Source organism: Lutra lutra, chromosome 17 (assembly GCF_902655055.1).
Source record: "Lutra lutra chromosome 17, mLutLut1.2, whole genome shotgun sequence".
Classification (NCBI taxonomy): Eukaryota; Metazoa; Chordata; class Mammalia; order Carnivora; family Mustelidae; genus Lutra; species Lutra lutra.
In genome coordinates, this window is record NC_062294.1 from 52632109 (window position 1) to 52652603 (window position 20495).

General features: G+C 56.0%; 2 protein-coding genes across 7 annotated transcripts; one reads left to right on the top strand and one right to left on the bottom strand.

The window, feature by feature from the left end:
* Positions 1–1759: 1759 nt before the first annotated feature.
* PIH1D1 (PIH1 domain containing 1) lies at positions 1760–7161 on the bottom strand. Of its 6 annotated transcripts, none has more exons than XM_047710844.1 (10): positions 7045–7161; positions 5941–6034; positions 5511–5577; positions 4531–4710; positions 3444–3505; positions 3275–3356; positions 2707–2836; positions 2419–2494; positions 1989–2132; positions 1760–1885 (listed from the first exon to the last, which is right to left on the bottom strand). In XM_047710844.1, the coding sequence occupies exons 2-10, from the start codon at positions 6028–6030 to the stop codon at positions 1844–1846; spliced, it is 873 nt and encodes a 290-aa protein (XP_047566800.1). In that variant the 5' UTR covers positions 6031–6034; positions 7045–7161; the 3' UTR covers positions 1760–1843. The 6 variants fall into 6 exon arrangements, with proteins under 6 accessions (XP_047566800.1, XP_047566799.1, XP_047566797.1 ...); XM_047710843.1 differs by having other exon boundaries at positions 6923–7057; XM_047710841.1 differs by lacking the exon at positions 7045–7161 and adding an exon at positions 6873–6891.
* On the top strand, positions 6941–20428 carry ALDH16A1 (aldehyde dehydrogenase 16 family member A1). The gene is made up of 17 exons (XM_047710835.1): positions 6941–7073; positions 12115–12217; positions 12611–12737; positions 13445–13623; positions 13710–13787; positions 14158–14339; positions 14426–14578; positions 15059–15244; positions 15549–15644; positions 15855–15991; positions 16174–16279; positions 16369–16499; positions 16773–16940; positions 17225–17426; positions 18980–19165; positions 19491–19613; positions 20146–20428. Exons 1-17 carry the CDS (start codon positions 6984–6986, stop codon positions 20305–20307), a joined length of 2409 nt encoding a protein of 802 aa, XP_047566791.1. The 5' UTR covers positions 6941–6983; the 3' UTR covers positions 20308–20428.
* The last annotated feature ends 67 nt before the right edge of the window (positions 20429–20495 follow it).

The window sequence follows — 20495 nt, forward strand, 5'->3', positions numbered from 1 at the left end:
TTAAATTTTCATGATGTGGCACAAGCTCTCAAGGGGGTAGGGAGGGAGCAGCCCGCGCAGCGGGCGGGCGCACGGACCCGGTGGCCCAGCAGCCACTGCCCGCCACGGCCTCCCGTTTCTCGCCTTGTCCCGCTGGGTCTCTGGGTCTCAGTTTTGCCTATGTTTGAGAAACCCCCGGACTCCCGGGGAGTGGGAGGTTGGGGGCTGGGACTACAGGGTCTGAGGGAGGAGCGGCTGGAGACCCGGGCTCCTGGGTCTGAGGAAGAGTAGCCCGCGGAGCCGTCCACTAGCACCACCCTGTGGCAGCAGAATTCCCGACGCGGGTGCGGAGGCGGCGGCCGCGGCTCCGGGCCAGGTGTGAAGGTGGAGCAGATGGTGAAGAGGAGGGAGTAGGAGGGGGGCGCCGGCCGCTGCCAAATCTCGGGCCTTCGCCGGAATCATCACCATGGAGACCAAAGAAGGCTGAAAGGACCCAGCTCCACACTTTTCTGGGACCTGGGAATGAGTTCCTCGGCCTCCCACGGAGGGTCCCCCTGCGAACTACAAGTCCCAGTGGCCACTGGAGCTCACCGTTTGCTTCGGAAGAGCCGCGCTCTCCGAGGGCCGCTGGGAGTTGTAGTTTTCTGAGACACCAGGCCGAGGCTGCGAGACGCCCTCTGGTGGACTAAGCGCCACGTTCGGTCCTTCATAGGTCCAAAGACCCCGCATCGGAGGTTATCCCCCTACCTTTCCACCTCTTCACCATCTATCTGTTCCTGTTTCCCTACCCAGTTCAGTCCTTTCTAACCACACTAATCTCGCTGTTCTTCCACATTACCACTGAGGTTCCTCCGCTTACCTATCCTCCTAGGACTCATGGAAGGAGAGGTGTCAATCATGCATTAACTCAACATTCATTGAGTTCCTTCTAATTCTAAAGCATTATCACACCACAGGGGCATACATTCAACGAGGTAACACTGGATGCCAGACACGGCCAGATTCTAACTCAGCCAGGGTAGATCAGAGAAAGCTTGAAGTTTGAAAAGCTTCCCAGAGAAAGCTCAATGAAGGGATGACTTGGGAGGGGGCGGAGGGAGGGCCCACAGGAGAGGAAACAGTACTTGCAGAGTCAGGAAATGGGACACAGTTTGGTGGGATTGTGAATTGAAGCACCATTCCAGAAACAGGAAGCTTGTCAGGATGAGAGGTAGGAGAGGCTAGAGATGATGGGATGCATCAGATGACCAGTGGACTCAGGAAAGGTCCCCTGGGAGGGCAAGACAATTAGACACTTCCTGGGTTTTACTGGAGAAAACAGACTGAGTGAGAGGAAGGACGGGAATAAAATGAGGCATAGGGGCATCTGACTTTGGCTCAGGTAATGATCGTAGGGTCTTGGGACAGAGCCCTACATTGGGTTCCCTGCTCAGCAGGGAGTCCCTCTAGTCCTCTCTCTGCTTGTGCTCTAATAAAAAAAGAAAAAAGAAGCATCAAGGGGGCCACACCAAAGATGCCTGGGGTGCTAGGCTGAGGGTCTGGGACCTTCTCCTGGGGCACTAGGGAGCCAAGGAGGGGACCTGAAGAAGAGAAGGGAGGGTCACCTCTGGGACCTTGTGGGATAGGAGGGGAGAGACTAGAGACCAGAAGCCCGGGGAGAGGATCTGGAGAGGGAGAGGCTGAGGCCACAGCTGGGGCAGTGACTTCTCTGTGACTCTAGGACCCAGTCCAATGTCCCTCTTCCCTCCCATTCCTCATGTACTCCTAGCCAGCCACAGAACAAAGGCAAAAATCTTTTATTTCAATTTCAGAGAAGCCCCCCACCAGCCTCTTCCTCCACTTGGAAGCACAGAAAGAAATCCAATCAAGAAGACACTGACAGAAGGGGCATCGCCACCATCAGTTGCTGAGGAGAGACAGGAAAAAACAGGATAAGGATTAGGGACAAGGAGTCCCGGCCCCCCAGAGTGCCCCAACTCCCTGCACACTTCCCCCATCTCCCCAGGTACCTTTCTCTTCTGATGGAAGGCTGCCTTGCTCTCCTCAGAGTTGATCCGCAGGGGGATATAGGCATCCAGATGGTACAACTGCTGGGGGCCCCCCATCACCAGGCGGTTCTCCCCGATCTCCAGTGACAGCCCCAGAGCTCCGTCCTGGGAATAGAGAGAAATAAGCTCACCCTTCCCTTCCCAGAAACAGGGCGATAATCACGGGGACCAGGGAGAAAAGGCTCCTGTGTTGGGATACCATATGTAAAGGGTCTTGTCTTCCAGGAAAAAGATGAGAGACCGTAATTACAAGTCCTTGTGACTGAGCACTTACAATGACCAGAGCACCCTCAGGACGGCTCCCACAGGTCTGGCAACGAGCCCCGCTCCCTCCCCGAGAGATCCTAACCCTTCCAGACCTTTCTCTGGCTCTGGTCAAGCGTGCACTCACCAGTCGGGGGAGGTCAATTTCAGCCAAGAGGAGGTCAGGGGCTTCCAGCCAAAGGTTCAGGTGTGGCTTCTCGGGGCTGGGGAGGAGCAAAACCCCAAACTGAGGAGCACCCACCAGGTCCTCGCCAGGGCTCATCCTTCCCTTGCTCCCACCTCTGAGCCCTACTGCCTCGGGGAGCCTTTTGGGTGGGAGTGCTGCTTCTCCCCTCTCTGGGTTCCCAGAGCCCCCAGGACACTGCTTCCTATGGGGAGGAAGAGACGTGACAGAGAGAACCCATTGAAGGCCCACCCTTCCTCAGGTCTCAGGGAGTTAGGGGTGTACAGGTTTCCCAGCTCCTGGATCCGAGGACGCTGCTGGGAGCGGATATTTTGCTGGGAGATGGAGCCCAGGAAAGGCCGATTCTTCAGCATGCGCCACTCTGCGGGTAGGAAGCTCGGGGTCAAAGGTGGTAGGGTCGGGGTTCCCGTTGCTTCCATAGGAGTCATGACAGCAAGAGCCTCAGGGGAAAGGCTCCGCCCCTCGGAGGATGCCGGGGATCCAGCCACACCTCCAAGCTTGGCTTTAGGAAATAGGCCCACTTTAGCCCGACCCTACCCACCCTGTTTTGCAATCTGTCCCATAGAGATGCAACTGGCTCCGCCCCCTGACTATCCAGACTCCGCCCCTCATCTGGTTTCTTGATACTACCCGCCCCAACCCCGCCCCCAACCTTGGGAAGCCCCGCCTTCTCCTTGTAGTCAACAGCCTAGGGACCAAGGAAATCCCTGCCCACCACACTAGCTCCACCATTCCCAAGGGCTGTCCCCAAGATGCTGCCGCCCCTCTAGTCCCCGCTGGCCCAGGCCCCGCCCCTCACCTGGATTCAGCTGCAGACTGTATTTGTCCTCAAGGCCCTCCCTGGCGATGGTGACCACGAGCTCTCGCAAGAAATCGCTGTTCTAGGAGTAAGAGAGGGGGACTGCGGAAGGGCTCCGGGTGGAGGGAGAGGCCCCTGCCCAGGCCTCACCCGCAGCCCCGCCCCCAACCTGCATCCTCCGGTAGAAGTCGCTGTTGACGGCTACATCGTAGGCGGTACAACCCTGGCCTTCTGTGGGGACAAGGCAAAACCAATAAAGGCCAGCAGCCGCAAGAACCAGAGAGACCCGAAGACAATTAGAAAGTAATGGCTCAAGACTTGACCAGCCTCATCTCTTCCCCTCGCGTCTTTTCCCACCACATCCCAGCGCTGACCTTGCCCGTTCCCTGCACACAGCCCTTGCAAAGCTCCCCAGCCCCCAAGATGAAGGTACGTGTCCTTCCGCGTGGCACTGGAGACCCTGTATGGTCTGCTCCTCCCACCTGGAGAGAAGCTCACTTCTCTGTTGGGGACCTGGTCCGTTTAAATTTCTTCCAGTCTCTCCCGATGACTGACCGATCCAATCAATCCAATTCAATCACTCTCCAACTTCTGGACTCCTCTTTCCCTTCTGCCTAGAACCCTCTTCTCTGTCTTGGCCCGATGAACTCCTCCAGTTCCTTCACATCTTAGATCTGACACCTCCTCCTCCAGGAAGGCTTCCCCCCACCCCTGCCAGAGCAGCACAAATCATACCATATTGCAATGGCATCTGTCCCCACCACCCTCGCCTAAGACTAGGAGTGTCTCAAGGGCAAGTTCTGGGTTTGATCGGTCCCTCCTCCCCAGGGCACTGCCCAAAGCGTGGTCCAGGAGGCTTCAGGGGATCATATGTGATTTGAAAGACAAGCATATAGAGAAAGAAACTCAACAGAGACAGGTGAGACAAAGCTGAGAGATAGAGACAGAGGGAGAAGGGTGAGGAAGGAAACAGGAACAAGAGTGAGAGCTGGTCCGGCCAGCTAATGAGGACACCTGCCCAGCTCCCCCTCACCATGGGGTAGGGCAGGGAGAAGGGCCAGCCTAGCCAGGCGGGCAGGACCAGGACCACCCCATGTAGCAGGTAGTGGAGGCCCAGGAGGCTAGGCATATATCACAGAGAAAAGGATAAGGTCAGGAGAGCCATATTTCTGGGTCCTAAGGGAGGAGGGTCCCTTGGATCCTTGGGAAGAAAGGACTTAGGGAGCTAGATCCCTGGGTCCTCCAAGAGCACTGACTTGCATCGAGCTCGGCATGAGGCTCTCCCAGACTCATGGGGATGCGAAACCCAGCTTGGTCTTCCTCCAGCATTTGAAGCAGCTCGTCCTCCGTCATGTCGGCCGGAGGAGGGATGGAAGGGGAGTGACAGATGTTGATGAACACCTTCCCTTCGGAGGAGTTGGTCTTTATGCAGAAACCTGGTGGAAATAGGTTTGTCCTGAGATGTGTGCCTCTGCATACATCTGGGTTTCCATTCATTCCCTCCTCAGTATCTGTTCTCTTGATCTGTCCCCTCTTTGTCCCCTTCTCTCTTTTTTTTTTTTTTTAAATTTTTTTTTAAGATCTATTTATTTATTTGACAGACAGAAATCACAAGGAGGCAGAGAGGCAGGCAGAGAGAGAGGAGGAAGCAGGCTCCCCGCGGAGCAGAGAGCCCGATGCGGGACTCGATCCCAGGACCCTGAGATCATGACCTGAGCCGAAGGCAGAGGCTTTAACCCACTGAGCCACCCAGGCGCCCCTGTCCCCTTCTCTTGATCAGTCCTCTGCTTTCTGAATCTGCTCCCTGCCCCACCCCTGGGATCTGTAACTCTCTATCTTTATTTATTATTTGAGGGAACACAAGCAGGGGGAGTGGGAGAGGGAGAAGCAGGCTTCCCACTGAGCAGGGAGCCCGATGTGGGGCCCGATCACAGGACCCCGGAACCATGACCCTAGCCGAAGCCAGATGCCCAACAACTGAGCCACCCAGGCGCCCCCTCTGTAACTCTCTATCTTTGAGTCTCTCTCCCCCTAGTCACGCCTGTCCTCCTCCTCTCTTTAGATCTTAGTCCCTTCCCTGCTCTCTCTGGATCTCTGTCACAACCCCCTCCATGGCCTGTGTACTCCCATTATTGTGCCTCTCTCCTGCCTCCTATCTCTGTGTCCCCTGCCCCTAGCCTCTGTCCACTCTCTTTGCAACTCTATCCCCCTCTCTCTGGGTTTCTGCCTTTCTCACCAGGTTGTGGTTGGATCTGTGTAGATTCTGGTCTGCTTGTCTGGGCCTGCTGGAGCTCCTTGGAGGCCTGTGTGAAGGAAAACAACCACCTTCATGCTGGCGTCTGGGCCATCAGACCCTCCTTTGTTCTTCAAAGGTTTGTTGAGAAATTTTATGCATAGGAGATGTACACAGAATAGGACATACTATGTCCCGCTCCTCCTTTGAGGACCGCAAAGAACAACCCCAACCCCACTTGCATTTCTTCCAGAGCCTAGAAAACTTGGGAGTTAAGCAACTACAGTTCCATATAGTGCGTTCTGGGAATGTAGTCCCATCCCTGAGCACCCTCGGGTGTGCATATACACGTGTGCGTGAGCGGGTGTGTACACACACACACACACACAAATCCCCCGAATACCCAGGGACCCTGGAGTCGGTCAGTCCTCACCTGCAGCAGCAGCTCCTCGAAACGCGCGGTCTCAGCGCCCATCTTCTCGGCCTCGCTTAGCTCCGGCACCAGCATCTTCGAGTCCGCCATAGACCTGAAGAAGAGACCTAGGCGTCCTCAGCAACACCGACGTGCGCGGGGCGGGGGGCGGGGAGGGACCCTGGCCAGTATCAGAACTCCGTGGCCTGCTGCCGGACACCCACTATTCTGTATGAAATCTAAGAATCTGGGCTTGAGACTACAATTCCACTCATGCCAGACACGGTTGTCCAATCTGTTGGAGACAACAGTTCTAGATGGTAAGTCCTGTGTGCCGAACGTGTATACGACAGCCACACTCCCAGCCTCTGTAACCAAGGTCTTCAGCAGACCACGCTTCCGTCCACCTCAAACGCTCAGACACCAATCCGGGAACCCCACTACGTTCCGGCCAATCATAGTCTAAGGCTGGAGCCACGCCTCTCACCTCAACCAATGAAAACTTTAAACCCGGAACCTAATTTCTGAATGCCACACTTCCTGGGTCGATTAAAGCGATACCTCTCCTCTTTCCAGACTACATCTGGCCAAGCTACTGGGTGGGCAGTCCAGGCTGGCACACTCAATACCTTAATTTAAACGTCTATCCTAAAAGACTCCCTTCTGACCTCCGAATATCGCTTCGTCCCAGAGCTCGAGTCGATTCTCTAGTAAATGTACTTCGGACTAAAAGCTGAACTCCTTGCCCTCAGTATGAACAGGGTGGAAAGGAGATACACAAATGCGGCCACGCTTCTAAATCTGGAGCCTTTCTATTTGCAAGACACTCACATTTTTGTCCTGTCCCCGTCCCCCACCGCGCCTCGCTCTGAGGATTGCGCATGCTCCAAACCACCTTGCCGGCTGGAGCGTGTGGGCGGGGCCACTGGGTCTAAGGCGGGGTTACGCTCTATCTCCCATAGTCCCGCCCCCTGGGCTGGAGGAGGCGGTGCCGCCCTTCGACCTCAAGGTTCCTCTGGGCAGAGCGCCCCGCACTCCTTGGTGGAAAGCGGCCCCGGAGGGTGATGGCTGCTACGCGTGCAAGGCCCAGCGCCCGAGAGATCTTCACCACGCTGGAGTACGGACCGGTGCCTGAGAGCCACGCATGCGCACTGGTGAGGGCCTGCCGTTCGCCGTTGCCCATCTCCCTCCCCAGGCCTCCGGGTCTAGTTTGGCGCGCGGACTCCCGTGATCCACCGCGGCAGGTCCGCCCTTCTGGGTTCCCGTGACTCTGGCTACTCCTTAGGACCCACCCTTGAAGGGCATTCCCTTGAGCCTTTGCGGCTGCTGCCTCTTAACCCTTGAGTCTTTTCTCTTGTTTCGGAGCCTTTCTCGTACCTCCGCTCTGCGGCGATGTTTCCCCGATGCCTCAGAGCCCCCAAAGGGCCTCCTGTGATTCTTCAGCCTCCCCTTCCCGGACCTCCCGTGAATCCCAGGGACTCGGAATTCCTGTAGGGCACCCCTGATCTTCCAAGGACCCCCAGAATCTCCATGGACTTCCCGTGATTCCTCAGAACATCCTGTGGCTTGCGTGGCTCTCTGAGCCCCACCCCGTCGAACTCCTGTGGGTCCCCCGTAATTTCTCAGGGCCCCCATCAATCATTGCGGAGCTCCTAGGATCCTGGGAACCCCAGGATAGCTCAGAACTTAACTGTAATCTCTTACAGCCCCTCAGAATACCCTCGTGGGGCTCCCATGATTCTAAAGCGTCCCTTCAAGTCCTCCTGGGATCCCTCGGGGTCCCCCAGAACCTCTTGTGGTTCCTGTGGATAAGTAGGGTGCCTCGCATATTCTATAATTACCCAGGCTCCTAAGAACTCCTCCCATGGGGCTCTCCTCATCCCACAGGGTCTCTAGCACCCAGGAATGAAAAGCTTAGGCTGGGACAGTGGTCCAAGTGGAAGATGAGGCCAGAGCCTGGAGCGGGTTGTGGAAGTGGATAGATAGATAGGAGGGGATGAGGCAGAGATACAGGAGGACCAGTGTCAGGAGTTGAGAGGGCAAGGCAGTGTCTGGGGTTTGGCTGTCTCTGTCGTCGTGTCTCCCCCACCCCTCACCACCACCACCACCACCACTAGTGGTGAACCCAGGAGGACTGGGGCTCCGGGGATAGACCTGAGCTTGGTTATCACATGGTGAAAGTGTGAGGGACCCTGGACAGCCTTGGCCTTGTGAAGGCATCAAATGTTACTTGGGCCCAAGCCTTCAGGTCTGGAGACAGGGACCTGGGAGTCATCAATGTGGAAAGATAGTTGAACTGAGGGAGTGAGGATCTGGATCAGAGGACAGACCATTCCCACACTTGGAGCTTGGCTAGAGATGGAATATACTGAAATAGCAATAATAGCTAATAGTAATCATAGCAATAATAGCAATAATAGTAATCATAGCTTATATTCACTGGGAGTTCTCTGTGCCAGCCTCTGTGCTCAGTGTGATTAATTTAATCCCCAGAACAGCTGTGAGAGGGGATTATTGTTATTATTTTAGCCATAGCACAGGGAGGCATAAAGGGTATGTAATTTGCCCTCTGTCAACACAGTTTAAAAAGAGGCAAAGCTGAGATTTGAACCTAAGCCCTAGGATTCCACAGCCCATGGTTACCCCACCGCCTCCCAAGCAAAGGTCTCAACCTTCCAATGTGTGAGCCAAACTCAACCAACAAACTGTTTTCTTTGGCCCGCACTTTATTTTTGAAAATGTGAATTAGTGGTCAACTAATTCCCCGTAAACATCCAGGAGGAGTCCAGCTTCTTTTGAAAATAAAAACCCCAAATTTGGCAATGTTTGGCTCACATTCCCTGACAAAAGTCATCTGGATTCAATAGTGACTGTCTCTTTAGACAAGTTACAGAGTTCCCAATCTCCACCAGCCCCTCTTACACTAACATGACTTCCCAGGGCCCTGTGGACATACTTTTATGGTTTTGTTTTTCTTGGGCGGGGTTGGAGAGGTTGGTGGGGTGGGGTGGAGATTGCAAACTTCCACAGAATACTTAATACTGCTACTTACCTATCCCTCAGCTTCAGGAATTGCCAGACATGTGGTCCAGTGTTGCCTTCTTTTGTTTTCTCTTTTTTCTGGAACGATTTAAATCCCCGATGTCCTGTTAGCTTCCAAGAAATATTTGAATTCTCATTTCTAACAGATAAAGACTAATTTTGTAACATAATCACCTAGCCATTTTAATTTAATTAATTTTTTTTTAAGAGAGAGCAAGAGCGCCCCAGCCAGCGTGCAAGCAGGGGGAGGGGCAGGAGAATCTTTTTTTTTTTTTTTTTTAAGATTTTATTTATTTATTTATTTGACAGACAGAGATCACAGGTAGGCAGAGAGGCAGGCAGAGAGAGAGAGGGAAGCAGGCTCCCTGCTGAGCAGAGAGCCTGATGTGGGGCTTGATCCCAGGACTCTGGGATCATGACCTGAGCCAAAGGCAGAGGCTTTAACCCACTGAGCCACCCAGGCGCCCCAGGGCAGGAGAATCTTAAGCAGTCTCCACACCCAGCACAGAGCCCAAGAAGGGGCTCAATCTCACAACCCTGGGCCAAAATCAAGAGTCAGACACTTAAGCGACTGAGCCACCCAGGCAACCCCACCTAGCCATTTTTCACACTTCACATTAGTGGTCACTTTTTTTTTTTTTAAGATTTTATTTATTTGTCAGAAAAGAGAGAGCACAAGCAGGGGGAGCAGCAGGCTCAACATCGAGAAAGGAGCCCAAGGCAGGACTTGACCCCGGAACCCTGAGATCATGACCTGAGCCTCCCAGGCATCCCAGCGCTCATTGCTTAGTATCATCCAATGCCCCGCTCATGGTCGTGCACCTCCAACTATTTCCAAAATGTGTCTTTCCCTGAGGGTATTTGAATGGGAAACTTCTGACTCACCCTTCGACTTCAGAGAAAAAGCAAAAGGGCCAGTTGGCAGGGTAAGAGGAAAATCGGGAGAATGTGGCTTTGGGATGCTAAGAAGAAGAGAGCAGTTGTAGAAGGAAAGAGTGGAAAGCAGGTCTGGGATTTTGCCAGGATCTAGGGAAGCCAGGACCAGGGAGAGAAACATGGGGCAGATATGGAAGGCCAGGTGCAGTGAGATTAAGAGGGAATCCTACCTAGCGCTGCTCTGAGTGTACGATGTGCATTGATGCATTTAATTAATCTTTGCCACAGCCCCGTGAAGTAGCGAGGGGCTGTGCTTATCCCCATTTTCCAGATGGCCAAAGTACTGTTACACCCCAGCTGACATTGAACAATAAATACTAGAGCCAAGATTCAGTCTCCTAGCCCCAGAGACTCCACGCCACACTGTCCCGTTTGCAGTGCCTCTCCGCTCTGCCCTGGGCTCAGGTAGACACGTCACAGCCAAATAAGCTGCACCTGGTAAGCCTGTGTCTACAGCGGGGGTCTGAGCTGCCCCTTGAAGTGATGGCCGCCGGGTGCAGGAGCCACCTGGCTTAGCTGCCCCGCCTTCCAAATAGAACCCGTTACTGCCTGATAACAGTGTCACTGGCATTGCCTCCAGGGTTGTGACAAGGTACACGCCCAATCTCAGGAACTTAGGGCGCTCCAGAAAGCCCCAGTGCTCGGGCCTCCCGTTGGATCTCTATGGCGTGTTCCCAGTTTTCCCAGGCAGGTGCGGTGGACCCTTCAGGAGTCATTGTTGCCTGGTGATGCTGCGGAATTATCTCAGGAATCCTGAGAAACAGGAAGCTCGCCCAGGTCGTTTCTCCATGGAGGAGAAAGGATTTTATTAAGCCATATTTCAAAGTCAGTAGGACAGGGGCAGCTGGGTGGCTCAGTGGCTTAAGTATCTGCCTTTGGCTCAGGTCATGATCCCAGGGTCCTGGGATCGAGCCCCGCATCGGGCTCTCTGCTCGGTGGGGAGCCTGCTTCCCCCTCTCTCTCTGCTTACTTGTGTTCTCTCTCTGTGTCAAATCAATGAATAAAATCTTAAAAAAAAAAAAAAAAAGAAAAAGAAAAAAGCAAAGTCAGTAGGCCAGTCCTCCTATATCTCTGGAGAGAACGTGAAACAGCTTGGTGGGCTCCTTCATAAGTTACTTGTGGAGTTGACCTGTGACCCTCCTGGGTCCACATGCCTAGAAGTAAAGTCAGGTGTTGGAACAAAAACTCGTGTGTGCATGTTCCAAGCAGTGCTATTCACAATAACTGGAAGGTAAAGACGGACCAAACCCGCATCTACTGGTGATAAATGGATAAACAAAATGTGGCCTATCCAGACAATGGAATATTGTATAGGCGTGTTAAAAAAAAAAAAAAAAAAGTTTGTTGTTGTTGTTGTTTAAAAGGAAGAGAAGAGGGGCGCCTGGGTGGCTCAGTGGGTTAAAGCCTCTGCCTTCGGCTCAGGTCATGATCCCAGGGTTCTGGGATCGAGCCCCGCATCGGGCTCTCTGCTCAGCAGGGAGCCTGCTTCCTCCTCTCTCTCTGCCTGCCTCTCTGCCTACTTGTGATCTCTGTCTGTCAAATAAATAAATAAAATATTAAAAAAAAAAAAAAAGGAAGAGAAGAGGGGGAGAGACTGAGGGAGAGAATCTCAAGCAGGCTCCATGTCCAGCATGGAGCCCAGTACGGGGCTCGATCTCATGACGCTGAGATCATGACCTGAGCCGAAATCAAGAGTCGGATGCTTAATGGACCAAGCCAGCCAGACGCCCCAGGAATGGAGTATCGATACATATTACAACTGGATGTTGTAAAAACAGGGTGTTGGACGAAAAAAGCCAGGCAAAACGAATCACAGATTGTAAGGTTCCATTTCTATGAGATATCCAGAGTCAGCAAATCCACAGAAACAGGAAGCAGATCAGTGGTAGCCAGAAGCTAGGGGCAGGGGGAGGGAAGAGTGACTGCCCAGTGTGTACAAAGTTTCCTTGCAAGGGGATGGAAATATTCTAGAAGGAGATCCTGGTGATTGTGGCACGTTCTAAATGCTGCTGAACTGTATCCTTTACAATGCTTAACACGATGAGTTTTTGGTTTTAATATATGTTATGTTTAGGGGTTATTTTCATTCTACACAGGAAAAGAATGAGCAGGGAGGCAGAGGGGTGCAGGTGTCCTCTCCCAGAGGATTCTAGGCAGTGATTGAGCTCCCCCAGCTGCCTCCCAGACCCCATTCCGAACTGTCTTCACCTCCCACAGGCCTGGCTGGACACCCAGGACCGACACTTGGGTCACTATGTAAACGGGAAGTGGTTGAAGCCAGAACACAGGAACTCAGTGCCTTGCCAGGATCCCATCACAGGTATGAGGTGTCCCCCAGCTGCTATGGGAGGGAGAGGCATCTACACCCCCAGCTGGACCGACAACAAGGCCCCATTCCCTTTGCTCAGGGCTCTGAGGTCAGGGTATAGCCAATGGGGGATGGCCAAGATTTCTGGCTCTTTCTGGTAATGGTCATCCTAATTACCACTCCAAGCCCGTGTGGATGCTTTTTGAAGTCACTCTCTACTAAGATCCCTTCCTTGATTATGGGAGACAGCCAGAGCAATAACCAATAGGGTCATCACAGAATGGGGCTGGGGACTAGCTTTCCTGCCTTGGGGTGCGCCCGGGCTCTGGAAATCTCAGCCACCTCCAGCTCTGACACGGGCTCCCCCACTCTTCCCATCTGGGATCCCTCCATTCATCTCCCCAGGAGAGAGCTTGGCCACTTGCCTCCAGGCACAGGCTGAAGATGTGGCGGCAGCCGTGGAGGCAGCAGGGACTGCGTTCGAGACCTGGAGCGGACTCCCTGGAGCCTCTCGGGCCCAGCACCTAGTCAGGTGACGCAGCTGAGGCGTGGGTCTCGGGACGTGGGAAAGGACTCCATCCCCCAGCATCTACTTGAGACTGTGGGAACAGAGACTCTCTTTCCCAAGAGCTCTAGCTCGCCGAATTACTTGCAATCTAAGGCTCCTGTGGGCTCCACACCCTCAAGCCTCTAGCAGCTAAAACATCCCATACACCAGGGCTAATATGAGAAAGCTCTGTTCCCCAGAATAGCCCCAGGGCTCACTGAGCCTCCCATTTTCCCACCCCAGTGCCCATTTTCCATTTTCTCCCATTTGGGGCAACTAGAGACAAAGTTTCCACTTTCTTTTTTTTTTTTTTTTTTAAGATTTTATTTATTTATTTGACAGAGAGATCACAAGCAGGCAGAGAGGCAGGCAGAGAGAGAGGAGGAAGCAGGCTCCCTGCTGAGCAGAAAGCCCGATGCGGGGCTCGATCCCAGGACCCTGAGATCATGACCTGAGCCGAAGGCAGCGGCTTAACCCACTGAGCCACCCAGGCGCCCCAAGTTTCCACTTTCTAAGAGAACAGTTGCTTGGACTACATTTCCCATAAATCTCTGGGGGGCTCTCCACCCCTGGCAAATGATAGGGATGCCCCCAGGAGATCATAGGGATTATAGTCCAAGTACACAGGGGGTGTTCCAGGACTGTGTGACTGAGGGGCAGAGGGAAATGACTCCCCCCGGCTTTCTCTGCAGGCTGGCCAAGATGATCCAGAAACACCAGAGGCTGCTATGGACCCTGGAGTCCCTGGTTTCTGGGCGAGCCATTCGAGAGGTTCGAGACGGGGATGTCCCACTGGCCCAGCAGCTGCTCCAGTACCATGCCATCCAGGCGTCCACCCAGGAGGAGGTGCTGGCAGGCTGGGAGCCCATGGGTGAGAAGCAGGAGTCCTGGCCCCCAGCCCCTTCCTCCCCCATGACCTAGCAGTACCTGCCCCAGTCCCCTTATTTATTCTTACAGGAGTGATCGGTCTCATCTTGCCACCTACATTCTCCTTCCTTGAGATGATGTGGAGGATTTGCCCAGCCCTGGCTGTGGGTAATTGATGGGCTGGATCTGAGGGAGGAGGGGCTGCGGGTCTGGACTCCTGGGTCTGAGGGAGGGGGGGTTGGGGGCCTGGACCCCTGGGTCTGAGGGAGCAGAGGACTGAGGGCCTGGACTGCTAGGTCTGAGGGAGGAGGGGCTGCGGGTCTGGACTCCTGGGTCTGAGGGAGGAGGGGCTGGTGGGGGAAACTGGACCTCTAGGTCTGAGGGAGGAGTGGCTGGTGGCCCGGACTCCTGGGTCTGAGCTGGGGGCCCAGACTCCAGGGTCTGAGGGAAGAGGGCTGGGGCCCCAGACTCTAGGGTCTGAGGGAGGAGGCACTGGGGGCCCAGACTCCAGGGTTTTTGAGCTGCCCACCTTTTCCAGGTTGTACTGTAGTGGTCCTCGTGCCACCAGCCTCCCCGACACCTCTCCTCCTGGCCCAGCTGGCAGGGGAGCTAGACTCGTTCCCAGGAATCCTCAATGTGGTCAATGGCCCTGCCTCCCTGGGCCCGGTCCTGGCCTCCCAGCCTAGAGTCCAGAAAGTGACCTTCTGTGGAACCGTCGAGGTATCTTTGGGGCTGGGAGGGGGACAGGACGTGGCTGGGAGGCCGGAAGGCCCCTCCCTCAGCTGAATTCGGTGGGGATCCTGCAGGAAGGACGTGCCCTTCGGCGGAGCCTGGCGGGCAGGGGTGCCGAACTGGGCCTGGCCCTGGGGGCCGAGTCGCTGCTGGTGCTGACGGAGGCGGCGGATGTGGACTCGGCTGTGGAGGGTGTCGTAGATGCGGCCTGGTCCGACCGCAACGCAGTAAGACCCATGTGCTCGGGGTCCCCTGAGTCCTGGGGGTCATGCATGTCCGTCTCCAGACCTCAGGGCCTCGTGTCTCTCCACCAGTTATAATTGTCAGTGTTTTGGGTCACACGTTCTCTTACCGCGCCAGCACAAGAGGAGCATGGGGCTCATCTTCACCTCAGATTCCTGGATCTCCCCATCCCAGCCCTCCTGTTTCTGCAGGGCCTCATGTCTCTTGTTCTTAGAGGTTCTCTGCACTTTTCTGAGCGGGCATGTCCCTAGTTTTCCAATCTCTGTCTTCACTCTGAGTCACCCCCTTCTGTAACTTGCCCCCTTGCCTGGCTGTTGGGCCTTGGTGAGTGTCTGGGCTCCCCGGTCACTCCTCCCTGACTCTCCTCTGATCTGTGTGTGTCCCCAAGGCTTGGCCCTCTGGGGGGGACTGTCCCCTCAAGGCGGGCCCTGCTTTGCCCTCCCTGACATCCCTCTCCCTCGCAGGGGGGACTCAGGCTCCTCATCCAGGAGTCTGTGTGGGACGAGACGATGAGGCGGCTCCAGGAGAGGATGGCCCGGCTTCGGGGTGGTCGAGGACTGGATGGGGCCGTGGACATGGGGGCTCGAGGGGCGGCCACACATGACCTGGCCCAGCGCTATGTGCATGAGGCCCAAAGTCAGGGCGCACAGGTGAGCAACAGGCACAGACTCCAGGATGCCAGCGGAGGAGGGACCTGGAGACCTGACCCCTGGGTCTGAGGGAGGAGGGGCTGGGGGTGAGGACTCCTGGGTCTGAGGGAGGAGAGGCTGTGGATGGGGGTCTGGACTCCCGGGTCTGAGGGAGGAGGGGCTGGGGCAAGGACTCCCAGGTCTAAGGGGAGAGTGGCTGGGGGCAAGGACTCCTGGGTCTGAGGGAGGAGGGGCTGGGGGTCTGGACTCCCAGATCTGAGGGAGGAGGCTCCAGAAGTGAACTTGTCGATCTGCTTCTCTTCAGGTGTTCCAGGCTGGAGATGTGCCTTCAGACAGCCCGTTCTTCCCCCCGACTTTGGTCTCTGACCTGCCCCCGGCTTCCCCGTGTACGCAGGCAGAGGTGAGCCCTCCAAGGCCCCAGAGATCCTATTCCATCCACCCACCTACGGCCAGACCTGAGCAGCAAGACTCCGCCTGCCGAGGCAGGCACCCGTGGGGTGACCCCTGGGTCTGGGTCCGGGGGCTGCTCACGGTTGGAAGCCGCTCCCCTAACGGATGTTGGGGAGAGAAGCTGGCCGGGCCCCCTGAGCTCTGTCCTCACCCCTTCCAGGTGCCCTGGCCCGTGGTCGTGGCCTCCCCATTCCGCACAGCTAAGGAGGCCCTGGCCGTGGCCAATGGGACGCCCCGAGGAGCCAGTGCCAGTGTGTGGAGCGAGAGACTAGGGCAGGCCCTGGAGCTGGGCTGGGGGTCAGTCGGCACCTGCAGGGGCCACAGGGGGGCAGCCTGTTGGGGGGCGCCCAGCTTCTGCTCTTTTTTCTTAGTCTTGAGGTCTCTATCCCCTCTCTCTGGAGTTCTGCCCGCCCCTCCTCCCTGACTCCAGGCCCCCCACCACTTTCCACTCTTGCTCCCGTCCCCCTCTCTCCCCACAGGCTCCAGATGGGCACCGTCTGGATCAATGCCCACGGCCTGCGAAACACTCAGGTGCCCGCAGGCGGCTGCAAGGAGAGTGGGTCTTCCTGGCACGGGGGCCCCGATGTGAGTGCGCCCCTCCTCCGCCCCGTCATCACGCCCTTCAGCCACCTCTAGCTGTCCCCTGCATCCTTCTGACACTGCCCCTCCCCCAGGGTCTGTATGAGTATGTGCGGCCCTCAGGGACCCCCGCCCGGCTGTCTTACTTTTCTGAGAATCTGAACTATGACACCTTTGGTCTCGCTGTCCCCTCCACCCTACCAGCAGGGCCTGAAACAGGACCCAGGTGAGCTGTGTCAGGGGCTGCGACTCCCAGAATCCCCCCGGGGTGGGGAGTGGGAGAAGGGAGGTTGGGGCTGGCTCCTCGTGGGCTGGAGGGGGGGTTCATCGTGGTCTTGAGAGGTCCCCGTGTGTGGCTCCACACCGACCCTCTCTCCTAAGGAGAGTCCCCATTCTGCTGAATGAAGGACTGAGCTCTCCCAGAGGCATGGCGGGGTGGAGCACAGGGTCTGAGGAGACGTGACCCCAGGACCCACACCCACGCCTCACCCTCCTCCAGCCCAGCAGCCCCCTATGGGCTCTTCATCGGCGGCCGTTTCCAAGCTCCGGGGTCCCGGAGCTCCAGACCCATCCAGGATTTGCAAGGCAATCTCCACAGCTACGTGGCTGAGGGAGGAGCCAAGGATGTCCGAGGGGCCGTGGAGGCCGCTCACCAGGCTGCCCCTGGGTAAGGAAGTCACATGGGAGAACCCAGAGGTAATGGGGCATTAGAGAGAGTGGTCTGAGACCCCCAAGGGCTGAGGGCATATGGGGTCTGGGACTGGTGGGCTGTGAGGTCCGAGCTCCCAAGGCTGACAGGACACGGGTCGTGGCCCTCACTCCCCTCCCCAAGCAGATGGGGCCATGGGGCCTGGAGCCCCATCGTCGGGGCTGCGGACAGAGGAGGGATATCTGGAAGGATCCAGGACCAGAAAGCTGACCCTAATTTGCACTGTGTCCCCTTCCCCCCAGCTGGGTGGGCCAGTCGCCAGGGACCCGGGCAACGCTGCTGTGGGCTCTCGCATCTGCCCTGGAGCGCCGGGAGTCTGCCCTCACCTCGAGGCTGGAGAGGCATGGCGTGAAGCTCAAGGACGCCCAGGCGGAGGTGAAGCTGAGCGCCAGGCAGCTCCGGGCCTGGGGTGCCCGTGCCCAGGCCCAGGGCCATGTGTTGCAGGTGAGCGGGTCGTGTGAGCCGGCAGACAGCGAGGGCAGCTTGGGGTGGGAGTCAGAGCAAGGACCTGGGAGTGAGCTGGACTTGCGGGAAGACAGCGAGAGAGCACGAGCGGGAGGGCAGAGGGAGGGAGACTCTCAAGCAGGCTCTGCACTGAGCGAGGAGCCCGACACGGGGCTCGATCTCACGACCCTGAGATCATCATCTGAGCCGAAACCAAGGTTCGAAAGCCCAACTGACAGAGCCACCCAGGTGCCCCTAACTCCTAGGTTTTAATCTGAGAACAGTGAAAACATGTATCCATACGGGATTTACGCCCCAATTTTATAGCGACATTATTCCTAGTAGCTGAGGACTGGAAGCAGTCTCGCGCCCGGCCCCATCCGTGCCGCACGTGACTCTTGATCTCAGGGGGAGTGAGTTTGAGCCGCTCTTTGGGCATGGGGTTTATTTTTATTTATTTATTTTTTATTTTTTTAAGATTTTATTTATTTATTTGACAGAGATGACAAGTAGGCAGAGAGGCAGGCAGAGAGAGAGGAAGGGAAGCAGGCTCCCCGCTGAGCAGAGAGCCCGACGCGGAGCTCGATCCCAGGACCCTGGGATCATGACCGGAGATGAAGGCAGAGGCCTCAACCCACTGAGCCACCCAGGTGCCTGGAGTTTATTTTTAAAACAAATAAATAAATATGATAAATAAAACAAAAAGTGGGAGTAATCCAAACGTCCCTTGGGAGGTTAATGAACAAAGCGTGCCTCACCCGTAACAGCGGGGCCCTGCTCAGCGTCCCGTGGGTGAATCTCAAAGGGGCTCTGAGGTGTGAAAGAAGCCAAATTAGAAACAGTGGAGCCTATATAATTCTGTATCTAGAAAATTCTAGAAAAGACAAACTGTAGTGAGCGGAAGCAGAGCAGTGGTTGAGGAGGGAGAGGGTTCAGGTGGAGTCAGGTGGAAAGGATCACTAAGGGGCACCGGGAGGTTTGGGGGAGTGAAGTCCATTGTCTTGATTGAGTGATGGTTTCAAGCGATTTGAGGGCATTTGGCAGGCTCAGTTGGTAGAGTATAAAACTTGATCTCGGGGTCATGAGCTCAAGCCCCATGTTGGGCATAAAGTTACTTAAAAAGAAAGAAAGAAAGAAAGAAATAACATATTATGACCCTTAAAATGCACGCAGTTTAGTGAATGTCAATTATATTCAATAAAGTTAAAAAAAAAATTATACACACGCACACAGAAACAAACCCACGGGCCAGGTTCTGAGCTCTCTACACACAATTTATTTCATTTCAACAACAAACCTCTGAGGGAAGCACCGTTCGGCTCATTTGAAAGATGGGGAACTGAGGCCCAGAGAGGTTAAGTAATTCCCCTGAGATCACACAGCTGGTGAGGGGCAGAGCCCACAGCCTGGCTCCAGTCGGCTCTGCGGCTCTGCGCTTTGACCAGTGAATCATCACAGGCGTTGTTACAGAAGAGGAAAGGTGGGGAGAGGAGGAATGGGGCAGACGATGAGGCTCCTGTGCCCAGCCCTTGACCTCCTGCCTGTCCCCGCAGGTGGCAGAGCTGAAAGGCCCGGTGCTCCGGCTGCGGGAGCCGCTGGGCGTGCTGGCCATTGTGTGCCCTGACGAGTGGCCCCTGCTTGCCTTCGTGTCCCTGCTGGCTGCCGCCCTGGCCCATGGCAACACTGTGGTCCTGGTGCCCAGCGGGGCCTGTCCCATCCCCGCCCTGGAGGTCTGCCAGGTACAGTTTCCCGCCTTCCTGCTGCAGCTCCCAGCAGCCCCTGGGGCAGCAGGTGGATGGGAAGTGCCCCAGGCTTGTATTCACCCCACCCCCTTGGTAACCATGGTAACCCCCCACCCCACCCCCATCCAAGCCTGCATTGCTCATCGACCCGAGACCGACCGGAGACCGTTCTGTCCAGGCCTCAAGCGTTCGCCACTCATGACCTGCGTCCCGTTCCTTCCAGGAGCCCCAAGGGCTCTCCCTGGATGCTCACTCCTCACCCAGCCTATTGCCTCCGGATCTCTGACTCCCTTCCCGCCCAATCCTCTCTACTGTCCCCTAGGATATGGCTGCCTTATTGCCAGCAGGCCTGGTAAATGTGGTGACTGGCGACCGAGACCACCTGACCCGCTGCCTGGCCTTGCACCAGGATGTCCAGGCCCTGTGGTACTTCGGATCTGCTGAGGTACCCTTTGCTTTGCTGTCTTTTCGCCGTCACGAACCTCACCGACAGCCTCTTCCTTTTCTGGAATCAGGGCATTGCCACCTTAGAGTTCCAGTTACTAGGGAGGACAGACTCCTCGGCAACCGGGTTAGGAGGTCCTGCCCTTTTAGAGCCAGTTTGCTAAGTAAGGGGGTCTCCTTAGCATAGCAACAAGGGCCCCAAAACCTCATCTCATTGGACAACCCGTTGCTAAGGACCACACCCTAGTAGCAGAACCAGAGGCCCACTGTCCACCCTCCTGATGATAACAGGGGAACTCCTTGTCACCAAGAACCCAAGCCCCATTCCTTTCAATGTGGGCCGTTAATGGGGAGGAAATCCCCTAGCCGCAAAGGTCAGCCTTGTTTCCCTCAGCATCTGGAAGGTCTGTGGACTACAGACCGAGCATTGTAGAAACAGAGCCTAGGTCAAGCCATCAGGCCCCTCAGTAATAAGACACAGCTGCTTGGCATCCCAGCTGGCAGAAGTCCTGATCCCCCTCTTCTCATGCCAGGGCTCCCAGTTTGTGGAGTGGGCCTCAGCTGGAAACCTGAAGCCGGTGTGGGTGAACCGGGGCTGTCCTCGCGCCTGGGATCAGGAAGCCCAGGGGGCAGGCCAAGAGCTGGGGCTGCGGGCAGCACGGACCAAGGCCCTGTGGCTGCCCATGGGAGACTGATGCCCGAGTGCCTCCCGCTCCACCTTGGACAGAGGAGAGATGGACTCTGACAGACACCAGAAGCCTGGAACTTTCTTTTATTAGGACTTCCATGTCCTCCAATAAACTCTAACCAACCTTGGCTGTGCTTCTGAGGGGAGGAAGTGGGGGAGTAGCAACTTCTGGTCTGTTCGAGGCCATCCGAGTTC